Here is a 15,386-nt window from a genome sequence, read left to right as displayed (position 1 = left end):
CCAGCCAAGACGGCTCGAGACGGCGCTGGTGAAGTGCTGCGTTGTTTACTTTAGTGCTCATTATTTCTCTAAAGGAACGCTCAGCCGCTTTTGCTGGATCCAAGGAAAGTAGCGCATGAAATGCTGAAACAGTCATCTAACAGCGGAGTATGTCTGTGTCGCTCGTGATCCTCAAGTTAGAAGTGGCCAGTGACTTCCCGATTTTACCTCACATCAACTACGTCTCTGCGAGAGCTCGAAGGCTCGACTACTGCGCTGCAGCACCATTCCGAGGAGGAGAGTGGCACTCGAGTAAGTTAGAAGAAATCAGGAAGGAGAGCCGTGGTTGCCGTAAGCCTCACGACATTGTGATCGAAACAGTTGTGGTGGAACCTGATGACATGGCCTCCAAGCAAGCCGCGCGATGTCAGGGAGAGGAGGCGTCGGCGGGCGATCGTCCATGCACCGAGTTGTCCAAGGAAGGCGATGTCAAACAATATAAAGATGCTCTAGGCACCTTGGATTCTGTAACAGGGTGCGCTACAGAGAGGCCTAAGCCACCCGCACTTAGCCAAATTCCTTTCTTCAGTGGCAACCATAACGTTGAAGTCACGAAGGGAATACTGCACCTTTTCAAAGAGAACCAGCAGACTCCGTTGGGTGAGGCAGAGCGCAGTGAAATGCTGTGTATGTTAGCTGTTCCTGCGCTCATGACTCTACATGACTTGTTGCAGTTTATCGCGCCTGTCAGTGCGCACGTCGAAAGTATCCGCGTGATCCGCGATTCTAAACCGAATCTCTACATGGTGCTGCTCAAATTCCGCGACCAAAAGTGGGCCGACGACTTTTACCAAAGCTTCAATGGTGAGCGGTTCAACTCTATCGAACCGGAGGTGTGTCACCTGGCGTATGTCTCTCAGGTGGAGATGGTAAAAGAAGGAGAAGGCGACGCAGTGCCAGGGCACACTGAGCTCCCAACGTGTCCCGTGTGTCTCGAACGCATGGACGAGTCCGTCGAGGGAATCTTGACCATCCTCTGCAACCACACTTTCCACGACGGCTGTTTGGCCAAGTGGGGTGACACAAGCTGCCCAGTGTGCCGGTACTGCCAGACGCCGGAACTGGTGCCGGACAATCGCTGTTTCAGTTGCGGCTCACAGGACAATCTCTGGATTTGTCTCATCTGTGGCCACATAGGCTGTGGTCGTTATGTCGAAGCACACGCATACAACCATTATGCACGCACGGACCACACTTTCGCAATGCAGCTTGGCAACAACAGTGTTTGGGACTATGCTGGAGACAACTACGTTCATCGCCTTGTGCAGAACAAGACAGACGGGAAGTTAGTGGAACTTGAAACTTCTCGCACCGACAGTGATGAGAAGCTTGACTCTGTGCAGCTGGAGTATACATACCTTCTTACGAGTCAGCTTGAGAAGCAGCGGCGGTACTTTGAAGACTGCATGGACATGCTACAGAAAGAGAACAATCGGCAGATAAATGAGCTCAAAGAAAAGACTCAGATCGCAGTTGAAGAACGTAAAGATCTGGAGCGAAAGCTTGGGCAGGTTGGTGCATCCTTTGTGCTAGCATGCCTCTGATTTGCGCGTGGAAGTATTTGAGACCTTTTGTGCAAATATGATATTTCTTTCTATGTGCTTAGTATTTGGCCAAAGGGTTTAATGTACAGTAATACTATTTGGGGCCAAGCATCTGTCTGTAGTTTCATTATCTAAGACTGCATGGAAGGAGACCCATGTCAGCTGTCACATTCTACTGGCAGCCTGAATAGCGTAACATAGAACTACAGTGAAGATTGTGCTGCAATAACCAGCATTTTCATGACTGTCTCTCGGTCTTGTCCTCTGATGATATGAAAACATCTACAGTGCCTCTTCATCATTACTATCTCCTTCTATCAGGGATTCAAAACTACTGGCAGCAGCATTTTGATTTCGATGCCTTTGTTATTGGGGTTTATGTGTTTTTTTGGCCATTAGATTATAAAACCAAAGTTTCACAATAAGTTTCTTGAATGCACACACAATGGAAGAAGTTGGACAAAATTCATTTTCAGCAGCCCTCTAACCAGACAGTAACTCACAAACATTTTTAAAAAGCAACGATGCAAGAACTTACTCAACTAGGTAACATGTAGCAATTGATAAACAAATGACCTGATGTGGAGTGCTACGTTTGTTGACAGTTAAAATGTTCGAAGGCAGAAGATGCTGAACAAACGCTCTGCCCATCACCTCTGACGGTCATCTGCTCTGCATGTCATAACTTAATTTTGCTTCACTTGTGGCACTGTTCATGCGCGTCCAGTGCAGTATGACAGCCAAGTGGTGTCTACTGTGAATGAAATCAGCCTTGATTATTACATTTTTTTTACATGCTTACAGACATTATGTGGCACCATTTTGCTACAGCATGTGTTGTGTTGTGCTCATGTTGTGCTTATGGGGACCCTGAAATGATATTCACTACAGTGCACGGACAGATTAAAGAAAGGGTAATGGGAACATGAAAGGAAGTTTTTTTTAAACACCTTGCATAAATGTTTTAATTTATAAGCACGTAACGAAGACCAAAGCAATGCACTAACATTACAAAAACCTCAAGGAAAACACACACTTGAATAAGACAAGTACAAAGCAAACAGCTGTCGTCAAAGCAGCATCTTTCTAGATGTTATTCATTTGTTAATTCATCATTGCTTGGGTGAGTTATATCACTTGTTTTCATATCTGACAGCATTGGAAATATCTCAAGTATGCTGCCCCACTAACTTCTCTTAAATTATTATATGTGGGCATAATAATTCATCTAATTAAAACTAAAAACAACATTTGCTAGGAACATAAGTGTACCCATCAAACCACTGATGCACTTACACCTGAGCAGCCATCTGTGAATATTCATATACAGGGTGTTTTTTTTTTTCTTTTTTTTTTGACAGTACAGATTTTCTTGTTAAAATCCTATGACAGTGAGGCTCCTGTGGTTTTCGCACATGAACTCAACGTTGAGGAGGAAATATTTTGCCGGAGCTGTAATGACACTACTGCAACTAGCAAAAACTCGCTAACTTTTTTCGCTTGAACAAATCTAGCAAAAGGCAGTGCAATTTATTTTTTCTTTATATGGCAACCAGCTTTCTGTTAAATCAATTATAAAACCAAATCAAGTTTTTTCATTGCAATCCCGGCACATAGATCAGCATTTAAAGTTTTTGTTTTCTTTGCTTAATCGGAAGCTCGGGCTCGACCCAGCACCATACATATCTCCAGTTAAATCCCGGTGCACTCGTCATACTACTCTCTAACACTTTCTCTAACTCTTTATTTTGCCAGAACTAATGTATTTAAATTCTCATTCTTTCCGCACACAATTACAGATTGCAATAACCGGTCACCTGACCACCTTTGCCCATAGCACAGTCGAGTGCCGCCTCCTAGGTTATTTTGTACACAACCTCCTTTTCCACTGTTAATTAGAAGTGGTTCTATTTTAGTTCACATGGTTATTTGCTTCACTGTTTCTGTATTCACACTCAGCTAATTGTATTGCCTTGATTTTTTTTAAATTCTGTTATTATTATTGCTTGTTTTCCACCTTTGTTGTTCAATGTTTATAATGCTTTTACATTGCCACTCTGGCTTGGGCCATGTGGCCTGCAGTATTTCTGTAAATAGAAGTAAAAATAATTATTGACTTGAGGGTAGTTGTTATTAGAAAGTTGTAGTGCATGATGATTTATGGTGTACCCATTTTTTAGAAATCACAAAAGTTGCATGTAATTTGAGATATTCATCATCAAATTTTAAGAGCGAAATTGAAACTGATCGCGCACGAAACGCGACCACTCTGTCACATCAGAATGGAACTACCCATGACAAGGAAGTGCCGAAATTTGAATGAAGGTGCATCAGGGCCGTATCTTTGTGTGAAAAGCACTATGTAATCTCACCTGCGCCAGCGGATCGCCTTACCTTTGCACATGGTGTTTGATGCTTATCTGTTTCTTTCGAGCTGTGCGCAAGAAAGTCGCAGTATCAACCTTTTCTTTGTCTGTGAAGTATAAAACTCGGGGGCAGCCACCGCGGTGCTTCTTCGTGCAGACAGGCAAAATAGTTCTTCATGCCTGCTTATAGCTTAAGAAAGAAACAGATAAGCACCACACATCGCACAGAAATATTCAACTGTCTACTTGCGCATATCAGAATGCTTGCCGATTTTCCTGACAAGACTATGCTTCGGCGCACCTTGATTCAGATTTCATCACTTCTTTATCACCGGTCTGACATAACAGAGAGGCCGCATTTGACATAACAGAGAGGACGCAGGCGCCATCAGTGTAGGTATCGCCCTTAAAATTCGGTGATAAATGTCTCCAATTACGCGCAAATATCGCAGTTTAAAAAAAATGGCTATGCCGTAAATTGTCCCGCACTATGACTCTAATATAAACAACAGCCCTCAAATCAATAATTTAAAAAATAATTAACAGGTTTTTGTTAATTAGTCACAACAGTGTCATTTTGGCTGCTTAAAAGTATTTCCGCCTCGACATATAGTTCATGTGCAAAAACGACAGGAGTCTGACTCACAGAATTTTTATTGCAAATCTGTATTGTCTAAAGAAAACACCCTGTATACATGTATACGTACATCCAGGGAGAGAAGCAGAACGGAGAATTCTTTCAACAATGCTTACATCTATGGTAGATAAGCATAGCGTAATGATCAAAATAGGACAGCGAAAAAGAGTATTACATGTGCTAACAATCGAGGGTGTTATATATAAAGAATTTATGATCTGGTGTCCAGAAATGGATTAGGTGGAGAAAGTACATCAGAAATAGACACAAAACAATCAGTCCAATTTAACCAGAATTAGAACATATACTTTATATTATTGAAATTAGCCATACATAAAAGGGATAAAATTTGTACGTTAGAATGTTTACAGGAAATTTGCATAAGTCCTGCTCTCGTATAAGCAGTATATTGCAAAGCTGTATATAATTCATTCATTTTGTATGCTGTAGATGTATCATTAGGTACAATTTACAGAGTCATGAAATCTTTGGCCATCAAATGGCTCTTGCATCATAAAACATTGTATATCATCATCATGAAATCATTTTTCATTACTGAGTTACATGAAAGTTTTGAACATGATTTTTTTAATTTACATTATAATTTGCATTATAATTTATTCATGATGTCTCAAAAGTCCAGAGAATCGGAACATTACATAAGGGACAGTGGCTTTCTTGAAATTCATGCTAATTGATACTGTTTTCCATAATTACAGACACTACAGTAATCAAACTAATTTTCATCCGTATACATGTGTAATGCCACAATGAATCTGGTGACAATATTTATTGTTTGAGTCATTGTTTTCAGTGACCATTGCTTCTGTTACTCCTGAGAACATCATTTTGCTTTTCAGGTCACTAAAGACCGAGAAGCCGTGCGTCGCAAGTCTGAGCAGTTGGCTCAGCAGCTGAACAAGGCAAAAGGCGAGCTTCAGGAAGAGAAAGAAATGAACAAGTGCCTACGTGAGAACCAGGTCGTGTGGCAGTCAAGACTTAAGGATGTTGAAACCAAGTTGCAGGAGCTTCAAAATACCAAGGACAAAGAAATTCAGGATCTACAGGAACAGATGAGGGACTTGATGTTCTACCTCGATGCAAAGGAAAAGATCAGTTCAAGCTCAACTGAGGTGCAGCAAGAAATGCAGGAGGGCACAATTATTGTTGGAGCACCAGGACCTTCTGGTACACCGACACAAAAGCAACGCAGGCGAAGAAACCGCTGATTGATTACAGTGGATGAGGGTGCCTATTTATTTATCTCAACACACAAGCTGTGCTATTTCCAAATGCATGCCTTGCCTGTTCTGTGCCTCTTAGATAGCTTTAGAAACAAGGCTTTCATAAGTGTCAGGCTTTTAAGGCTATTGCAGGGTGACTTCAAGAATTTTTGATCTTCAGCTGCTGCTGTGTCATCTGAGTATATATATTAAAAGCTTTGAACATTTTGAAATGCTGCTTATTGATATGCCTTCTGAAAGGTTGCAATAATGAGGTAGATGTAAACTTGTAAGTTGAAAGAGTGACGCTCAAACTGTGAAACAATGTGTTCACATGTTCAGTGGTTACATGTTGCAAAATGGTATTGCTCAGTTTGAGACCATGTTATTCTTGTTGACTTATTTAATTCGCTACTAAAATATTCAAAAGTCTGTACAAGTCAAGCAAGAGTAATGACATCCTGCCACTGTAAATTGACCATTTTTATGAGTCTATTTTCTGCTAGTAATCTTTCATCAGGTTTATTGGCTCAGACCCACTAGCCTTTTAGTAGCTGCACAGAAATGTGAATTAGTATGTACCACTGTTTTTAAGTCGTGTTATATTGGGTAAGTGAAAGCATATCGCATGGGCTTGTCCACAAATCAAATTCATGCTTTTTCCATTTTCACAGGCCAGTCAAATTTGATTGTGCATTTACAACTATCATTTTATGGTTAGCTTTAACATTGTAACACTGATGTCTTCAGACTGCTTCAGTTTAGAATATTTTAGAGTGCAGCTCTTAGGTGCCCGTTCCTGCATTGAGCACCGTTGCCGTCAGTGGCGTAACTGATAGACTGAAAAAATAAAATGAGAAAAAAATACCCAGAATCGAATGGGATTTGAACCTGGGCCCTCTGAGTGGCAGTCAAGTATTCTACCACAGAGTCACGGTAGTACTTCAAACTCATTTGCTAAAAGACCCTATACAGGCGTTATGTCGGGCAAGGAATCTCGTTAGCCTACGTAATATAGCGTGGCAGAAGAGTAACATAACAACCAGTCGTCACACAATGCTGATTGCACAACTAGTGTGTGGTTTAAGGCTTGCCACCCACTGCAAAGTGCTCAGCCATTATTCTTCATCGTCATCATCCACATGCAGCATCAACAAAGTGTACATAATACCTTGCAGATGTGTAGCGGGTACGTCGCTTATCCGCAGAAAGATGAACAACGGCGTAGTGGGTGCTGTCCTACTTTACAAAAATCATGGTTTATGGAGTAGTCGATACCTTGAGGAAAGCCAAAACTTCAAACACAGTGGGCCTTGCCCAAACACGAAGCTGCACTCAGAATTTGCATTAGGCAGTATCGTAATCGTCGGTGAATTTTTTATTTCAATAGTTTAACGGGATTTTGAACCATGTACAGCACGAAATATTGTTTGCTGGATGAAGAGGACACTTTTTTTGTTTTTAATGAGAAACATCACGTAATGTTTATGATTCTCATTTTCAGGGAATTTTTTTCATCTTTATGTGGAATAAGAGGCACCATTGTGTGTAAGGAACAATACCACTAAACTTGTAGATTCGTTGGATGTTGCTTACTTCTGTGCATTCTATCGCTATGGAGAAAATTTCTGCACATTGTGTAGTGCAGCACAGCTAAGAGGCATGTGGTACAGTGCAAATATCTCTACCTTTTATGTCTTTCTTGCTGATTTGTAAAACATCCTTACTCATCGGCATTTATTAGACAGAGCATTGTATTTGCGTATTGTTGGGGTAAAATGAGGTGTTGAAAATACCGTAAAATCCCAAGCAAGCGCCCCCCTTCCCCTTTTCGAAATATTCGAAATGTGCGCCAATGACCGAGCAAGTGCCCCCCCCCCCTACCCCGTCTGTTCCCACCATTTTTTTTTTCAACCTGTTCTCCGCTACAGAATCCTGCAGCAGCGGTAACCAAGAACCCAAGTTCAGAGAGTCTTTTGATACGCAGACGATTTCTTAGTACTTTTACAGTGTAGTGCCTTGGGGTTGCATTGTGAGTTGTCACAAATTGTCGGAACATTTCAAGAACGTCTTTCCCCCTTGTCAAAACACCTGAAATTACACACGAGGATTCTCTCGAGTTCAGTAAAAACAGTAAATGCATGCACATTCAATAGCGCATTTAATTAGAAGCACAGGTGTGCATTCATTATTCTTAGCGGCACTTCAGCCGCCATCTTAAATTTTTGTCCCAGACTGAGCAAGAGCCCCCCCCTCCAAATCTTGTTCAAATATCTTTCACCGTACGGAGGGCGCTTGCTCGGAATTTCACGGTAAACATTTAATTCCTTGTCACTCACTGCCATGAACATAATTCATAATGTAGGCAAACAGGACAAGGAATAATATCCTGAAGCTTTCATTTCAAAATTACTAATGAAGCACGCTTTGTTTCGCCATAGATTGTCATTAAAAAAAGTCAATTTTGTTTGTATTGTTTTTCCCACAATAAAAATGCCAGCCAGACCCTACTGCATAATTTCTTGGAGAGGTGGTGGTTACCTCAATACCGATCTACTGCATGTACCTTTGATGAACGGCAACAAATTATACCTTAATGCTGTCAGCGCAATTCACATTCTAAAAATTTAAAACATAATTTCTTGCGTTTAAAACATAGTACCTATTTTTAACTTTGCACATGTTGGCCAAGACATAGAGCTATCTATCGATGTATCCCAGCAAAGTGGGTTTTTCACCTTGAATACCGAACTTTTTTCCACAAAGTGAGCTTCATAATATATTTCTTTTTCAGGCCATTTGATGAAACCTCAGCACCTGAAATATTAAGGTGAAAGCCTTAGATGCCTCATCAAACGCGAAAATTGATCGTTAGTGACGTCGGCATCCGGTGGCGCCGGCGTGAGCACGTGTGATGCAAGAAATCGTCACGTGATGACGTTTGCACATGATGTCATCATGACGTTACAGATCGTAAAAATTTGTGATGTCACATAACCTGACGTGACATGATGAGGTCGTCACACCACATCGATGCTTGGTCAAAGGTGGGCCGATGACGGAGGCATTGGAAAACGAGGTGAGGGGCAGAAAGCTTGCAATGCCTCCGATCCTGGAGGCAGTGGAAAACCTCGCTATGTGCCGAAACATCTCTGAAGGGGAGGATCACTACATCAACTGAAAAGAAGAAGCTGGCTTTCGCCTTCGAGTCGTCTTGGGTGAATGCATAAGGGACCCTGTAGTTTATTTGCACCCTTTGGATTTATTTGCGTTCCCGAAAACAAGGTCCAATTCTACAATATTATTCGAGTTTGGGCATGTGAAAAGCACTTGGAAAGCAAGTACACACATGAGCGCATACTCTTGTGCGAATTGCGGAAGTGCGAAATTTAGGTACAGATCCTCATTTATTGCGCAAGATGCTATAAGCGCCTTAGGGGTCACAGTCCAAGAATGTCCCGCAAAGGCAAGCTGCGTGTTGTGTAGCAAGTTTGGAGCGTTTCTTGAAGGTCATTCTTGAATTTGTAAGATGTCCTCAAGTGCAAATTATGTGCTCTACTTCCTCGCCTTCCTCCTAAGTGTGACACAATGGTGAACTGGATAAATAAACGAACAGCGTTTTGTGTACGTGGTATTCAAGCAAATGCTTCAATGCTTGCGGAATGCTTCTCCAGATCTGTCCGCATGTTTAGTCGCTCTGTCTTAACTCACATATACGACTGCGAAAAAGCTGTCATGTGAAGTCTGTCGCATAGTTGCAGCACATCGTGAGAACACTGATCGCTCATACGTTGAATTCATTCATTTGCTTTCTTCGCGAATCGTGTCGATGTCACTCGTGGCATCAAGCAGCAGGTGGTTGTCAAGAACAGGGTTGGTGGGCCCAGCTACGAATTCTTGGTCTTGTTCACTTTTGGTCAGGGTTTCACACTGGGTAACGAAGTTTATTGTTCACTTCCTTCAGCTTCTCATCATCTTTGTTGTTGACAACCTGGGGCGGGTATGAGAAAAAATGTTAGATGGAGATCAAATACAAATATAACACCACATGCATGCCGCTATTCCTTTCCTTCAGTTATTGCTCTTTTATCGCCAGTTGTGCCGGCAGCGGTGTCATAACTCATGCGAACGGTCAATTAGACATCAGTGAGGAAGTGAACACTGAAGCACTAAAAAAGCGGCATTGTTTTTGGCCGTGGTCAGAACTATATGCATTATTTACTTTTCCGAAGCTATCAGTATTCGTTCATTAAAAAGAAAAAAAATAAGTGTGGCTCTGCTATCGCAAACGCCAAAGACCAGCGCAGCAGGGAGATGCCACTCTTGCTTAATCTAACTTTTTGCTGGGCTTCCCCCAGCTCTGCCTTTGGCCTTTGCAATAGCAGAGCCACGCTTAATTTTATTGCGATAGCAATTATATGGACACTCTCGGCTGATTACTGCCGTCGCCGTCATGTCCCGGATATGTATATGTAAGTAAATATATATAAAAAAGGCACAAAGAAAAATAAAGCAGAAGAAAAAAAGCCACAGTTTCGCCGCAAGGGCGAAGCAATGAATGCGATAGCAAGAAATCGAAATGTCACACGAAGAACCAGAAGCGGCTCGATACTTGCAGCGTGCCGCTGAAGCACAAAGAAGGACGCCCTAAATGAACGCATAGGCATGCACAGGGCAAGCGTGAACTAACAACTGTCACAGTTGTTACACCTTGTGCTTGAGCAACACGCTGCAAGTGTCGACGATGGAGAATCAGACGCTTGCTTGACCCTTAATTCTTGGCTCTTACGCACTACGGGGGATTGGCCATGAAACCGGCGGTTAATATAAGTGGGGAAATTTAGACGCTCTTAGATATTTCTTCTTATTTTAAAGTGCGGTGCGTGGAGTGACCCTCTGCGTCTCCTACCACAGGGGGCGTCTGATGCAAGGTGTGCCAGAGACCATTTCCTTCCACATCCCGAGTGGGTACAGAAAATGGTCACATTGTCGTGCGCGTCTCAAGGGCAGTATTCGAAATGAAAGAAAATTAGGAGCGCTGCGTCTGCAAGTGTCGACAATGGAGAATCAGACGCTCTTATATATTTCTTTTTCTTTTAAACTGTGGCGCGTGGAGTTACCCCCTGCGCCTGCAGCCACACGGGGGCGTCTGATGCAAGGTGTTCCTAAAGTCCCTGAAAAATAACTAAAGTAGCGCCATTCGTGTCAGTGTACAGGCGCCTCCTCACTCGTGCGCTTTGTAGATTGCAGTTGAAGTTGGTTGAGCTGCGAAGCTCGTAGAGCATGGCTCTTGGCCGGAAAGAGAAGCTTGTGCAATTCTTCCGCTAGAGCGCCCGAGGGCGCTGCAGTTCTAAGTGACGCAGTTGGAAAAGTCCGCGAAATAAAGGGAATGTAATAAAATTCACGCCATATCCACGAAGTGAGTGTTGATTGAGGAGCTGGTCCGGAGAAGATCGGGAAACCCGTGAATCTTCCGCGCAAGTCCTCTACCATCATATGAAGACGTGACACACGTTGTTATATATAAATATATATATACACAAGGTTTGAATTATTTACAATTTTTATGAACCATATACACAATTTACCAATATATACATACTGATGAAGCATATATATACAAGAAATATCTATAAGAGCGTCTGATTCTCCATTGTCGACACTTGCAGACGCAACGCTCTTAATGTTCTTTCAATTTGAAAACTGCCCTCGAGACGCGCACGACAATGTGGCCCTAAAAATAACTGTCCGACGCTCGCATGGCTGTCGACCGCGTTCCCCGCTCGCCCTGTGAAAATTAACGGCCAGGCTAGATGGAAGACACGACGCGCGTAGCGCTCCTCTTCGCGTTCCACGACGTTTCGAATGGATGGATGCAGGTTACGTCGCGGAACTTCGCCCCAGCTTAAAACCTGGCGAGCCAGCTCCTAATAGCGATAAATACGGCAATGTAATGTATACCGAAGCATGTGGCGTCTTTTCATGGTGTCCAACAGCATAAAATCGTACGGTACATAATCTTCGAGCACGCAAAAGTGCTCGCTCCTGATGGCAGCGCCACTGCAAACTCGGCGACGCTAAGTAATCGCTAGAGTGGCGCACTAGCTTTTTAGAAGGTTGTCCGAGCGCCATCTTGTTTGTCCTCGTCTGGGTTGTTTACTTGACCGGTGCGCGGTGCGTGGTCGAACGCGCTTGAGCCAGTTCGTACGGTGGTTCTGAATGCTTCAGGATGCCGACCTGCTGTGCCAGTGGCACCAAGACCTGCTCTGGCAGTGGCACCAACCACCGGTACAACAGCAGAAAGAAGAGGTTTTCACTACAACGGGTAAAATCTGTAGCTTCCCGGAGGACACCCTAGGGGCGTTGCTGCAGCTGCTAGGAGAGGAGGCCGAGGCGAAGGGACGCAGTTGGCGCTACTTTATATTTTTCAGGGACTTTAGGTGTTCCTAGGCATTATTCCTTCCTCCATGTTCCTAGGTGTTCCCGGTGTTCTTTCTTTTTTTTTCCTTCCACATCACGAGTGCCGGGGTACAGAAAAGGGCCACATTGTCGTGCGCGACTCAAGTGCAGTTTTCAAATTGAAAGAAAATTAGGAGCGTTGCGTGATAGAAAACACGCTCACGCTCCTCCGAGACTTGCTTACCACCAGCGGTACATGGTTTATATGCCGTGGGGTTCCGACTGTTTTATCTGCAGAAAACCAGAAACAATAGATCATGTATTTTTGCATTGTTGGGAAGGGGTTTATTTCTAGGACGTTTTACAGAGAACGCTCAAAAAAGAACTTCCCTTGCATTCACTTGGAATAAGATTTTTACCAATAGAAAATGAGGATGGACTGCCTTTCGATCTAATAATGCTTCTTGCCGCAGGGGCGTAGCCAAGGGGGGGGGGTTCAACCCCCCACCCCGAAATTTTTCAGTTTTGCTTGCGTATATAGGCACGCACACATACAAACGCACGCGCGAACATACATAAAGTATGGTTGAACCCCCCCCCCCCCCGGAAAAAATTTCTGGCTACGCCCCTGCTTCTTGGGCTCCATTGTCTATGGCGGGCTAGAATGGCCGGTTTCCACTGTGACCCTGACAGGAGACCTGCACGCGTGCTTTTTCGCGAAAGCATGTCAGTATGTTGATGTACTCAAACAACAAGACTTTGTTCCTGACTGGCTTTCCAGGGTTGAGCCCCCGGCTTACCTAAAGGAATTTTAGGAATGTAACTAATCATAGGTGTGCACTGCTTTGACATTGCTTCAGTTGTGTCTATTGTTGTATTGTCTGCTGTTATTCCTGTGCCGTGTTATGAAACCGGTAACAATTAAAAAAAATGGCGTGTGGCTGAGTTGTCTAACACAGCGCGCTGGGGAGCGAGGGGTTGCTGGTTCGAATCCACGGTCGGGTAGTTCAGAATTTTTTTCTTCTGCTTTATTTTTCGTTGTGCTTTTTTTATATATTGTGGGGATTGCTGATAACCCTCCCCCTCCTCCACATCGGCGGTGATACCAAGCGACAACGGGGACCACTGCGCATGCTCCCGGATGTGGACATTCTTTATAACCAGGCATGGCGAGCGGTCAAGGGGGAGTTGCCAGCGAACTGTCGTCTAGTGTGCACGTGTGCGCGGCGTGCGGTCCGCCGGGGCCAGGGTTAGCTGGGCCGGCGCGGACGTTTTGCATGGAACTGGGTCTTGAGTTTGTTTTATGTTTGCCCTTGCCGCTGTAACGTTTTCTTTAATGCCTTCTTGCTACTAATAAATTTATTTATTTATTTATTTAATTAATACCCACAGCGCCCATACAGGCATTATAGTGGGGGGGGGGGGTACAGAAAAAGAACATGAAAATTGCAGGTTCACATAAGTTTGTGTAAAAAAAAAAGAAAAAGAGAAAAGAAGTAGATTTCCAAGACACAAAACATACACAGCTGCACCGAGCACAGCTGCGTCAGAAAAGTCATATGTATTAGAGAAAAAAAAAGCAGAAACCACAAAAATTGATGAAAATCCCATGATAATTAAAACAAAGTGCAGCATTTGTCTAGCACAAGGGCAAATTAACACCAAAACAAAACAACATAGCTTACAACCAAGATACCGCACAGATCATGGCGACTGCCAGGCGCACATACGTAGTCTATAGGGCTTAGCGGTCGAAAGATTCAATCATTTTTATTGCAGAAAAGAACGCATCCGTTCTTTAGTTAATCGCGCTGAGCGCCCATTCCTTGGAGTAGACGGCGGACCCCACAATATATACATACATATCTATATCCGGGACATGACGGTGTCGACAGACCACGACGGTGACGGCAAAAATCAGCCGAGAGTGTCCATATTGCTATCGCAATAAAAAATTCTGAAGTACCTGACCGCGGATTCGAACCAGCAACCCCTCCCCAGCGCGCTGCGTTAGACAACTCAACCACCGCCATGTGTGCACCAGCGAAACAACGGCGGGCTATTTATATGCATCATGTACCGCTGGTGGTAAGCAAATCTCGGAGGAGCATGAGCGTGTTTTCTATCACGCAAAGCTCCTAATTTTCTTTCAATTTGAAAACTGCCCTTGAGACGCGCACGACAAAGTGGCCCTTTTCTGTACCCATTCGTGATGTGGAAGGGGAAAAAAAACAAAGAACACCGGGCACACCTTGCATCAGAGGCCCCCGTGTGACTGGAGACGCAGGGGGTCACTCCACGCGCCGCACTTTAAAAGAAGAAGAAATATCTAAGAGCGTCTGATTCTCAGCGCGTTGCTCAAGCACAAAGACGTAAGAACTGTGGCAGTTGTTAGTTCACGCTTGCCCTGAACTGTGGCAGTTGTTAGTTCACGCTTGCCCTGTGCATGCCTGTGCGTTCTTTTAGGGCGTCGGATTCGCTCGCTGGATTTCAAGCAAGACGGACGTGCCGGCCGCGATGTCCTGGATTACTCCTCGTACCTCTCGCTGATCGGCGCCCCGTGACGGACTCCTCGCCCGCTATGCCGTGCGCCGCTCATCGACGGGGCCTTCGCCGCTTCGCCGATGTTGTGCACTGTGCCTCTAGCTGTGTTTCGCGGACCCGTCCCTGAACTCCCGTGACCGTTTCCACATCTTTCCTGTCCTCTTTTCTCTTCGTTGGATGGATGGTTCTCTCACTTTTCTCTCTATTTTCCTACTATTCTTTTATTCCCTCCTTATCCCCACCCCTACAAGGCACTGCGCCGTGTCGCCTATAGGCAGACAGAAATTAGGTGCCTTTTTCCTTTCCTTAATAACCACAGAAAGGGCGTCCTTCTTTGTGCTTCAGCGGCGCGCTGCAAGTATCGAGCTGCTTCTGGTTCTTCGTGCGACATTTCAATTTCTTGCTATCGCATTCATTGCTTCGCCTTTGCGGCGAAACTGTGACTTTTATTCACGATGAAAAATTGCTAAGCAAATGCCATGTCACTTCTTTTATTTCACTGCGAGAGAAGAGGACCGCTGAAGCGAGCGAACAGAGAACGCAAGCCCAGAAACACGTCTGAACATGCCCACGCAATGACCGTGCTGGAACGTCAGCACAGCGTTGCAGCACCGCCACAGATGCGTGCGTTTGC

At 44.1% G+C, this 15,386-nt stretch overlaps 1 protein-coding gene across 1 annotated transcript; it reads left to right on the top strand.

The window, feature by feature from the left end:
- Positions 1-2: 2 nt before the first annotated feature.
- Positions 3-6,042, top strand: LOC119382468 (BRCA1-associated protein). The gene is made up of 2 exons (XM_037650175.2): positions 3-1,550; positions 5,447-6,042. The coding sequence occupies exons 1-2, from the start codon at positions 150-152 to the stop codon at positions 5,813-5,815; spliced, it is 1,770 nt and encodes a 589-aa protein (XP_037506103.1). The 5' UTR covers positions 3-149; the 3' UTR covers positions 5,816-6,042.
- Positions 6,043-15,386: the final 9,344 nt, after the last annotated feature.

The sequence above is a fragment of the Rhipicephalus sanguineus genome, chromosome 2 (assembly GCF_013339695.2).
Source record: "Rhipicephalus sanguineus isolate Rsan-2018 chromosome 2, BIME_Rsan_1.4, whole genome shotgun sequence".
NCBI classification, from domain to species: domain Eukaryota; kingdom Metazoa; phylum Arthropoda; class Arachnida; order Ixodida; family Ixodidae; genus Rhipicephalus; species Rhipicephalus sanguineus.
The sequence above is the reverse complement of the archived record's forward strand: the minus strand, read 5'-3'. Positions and strand labels throughout refer to the sequence as shown.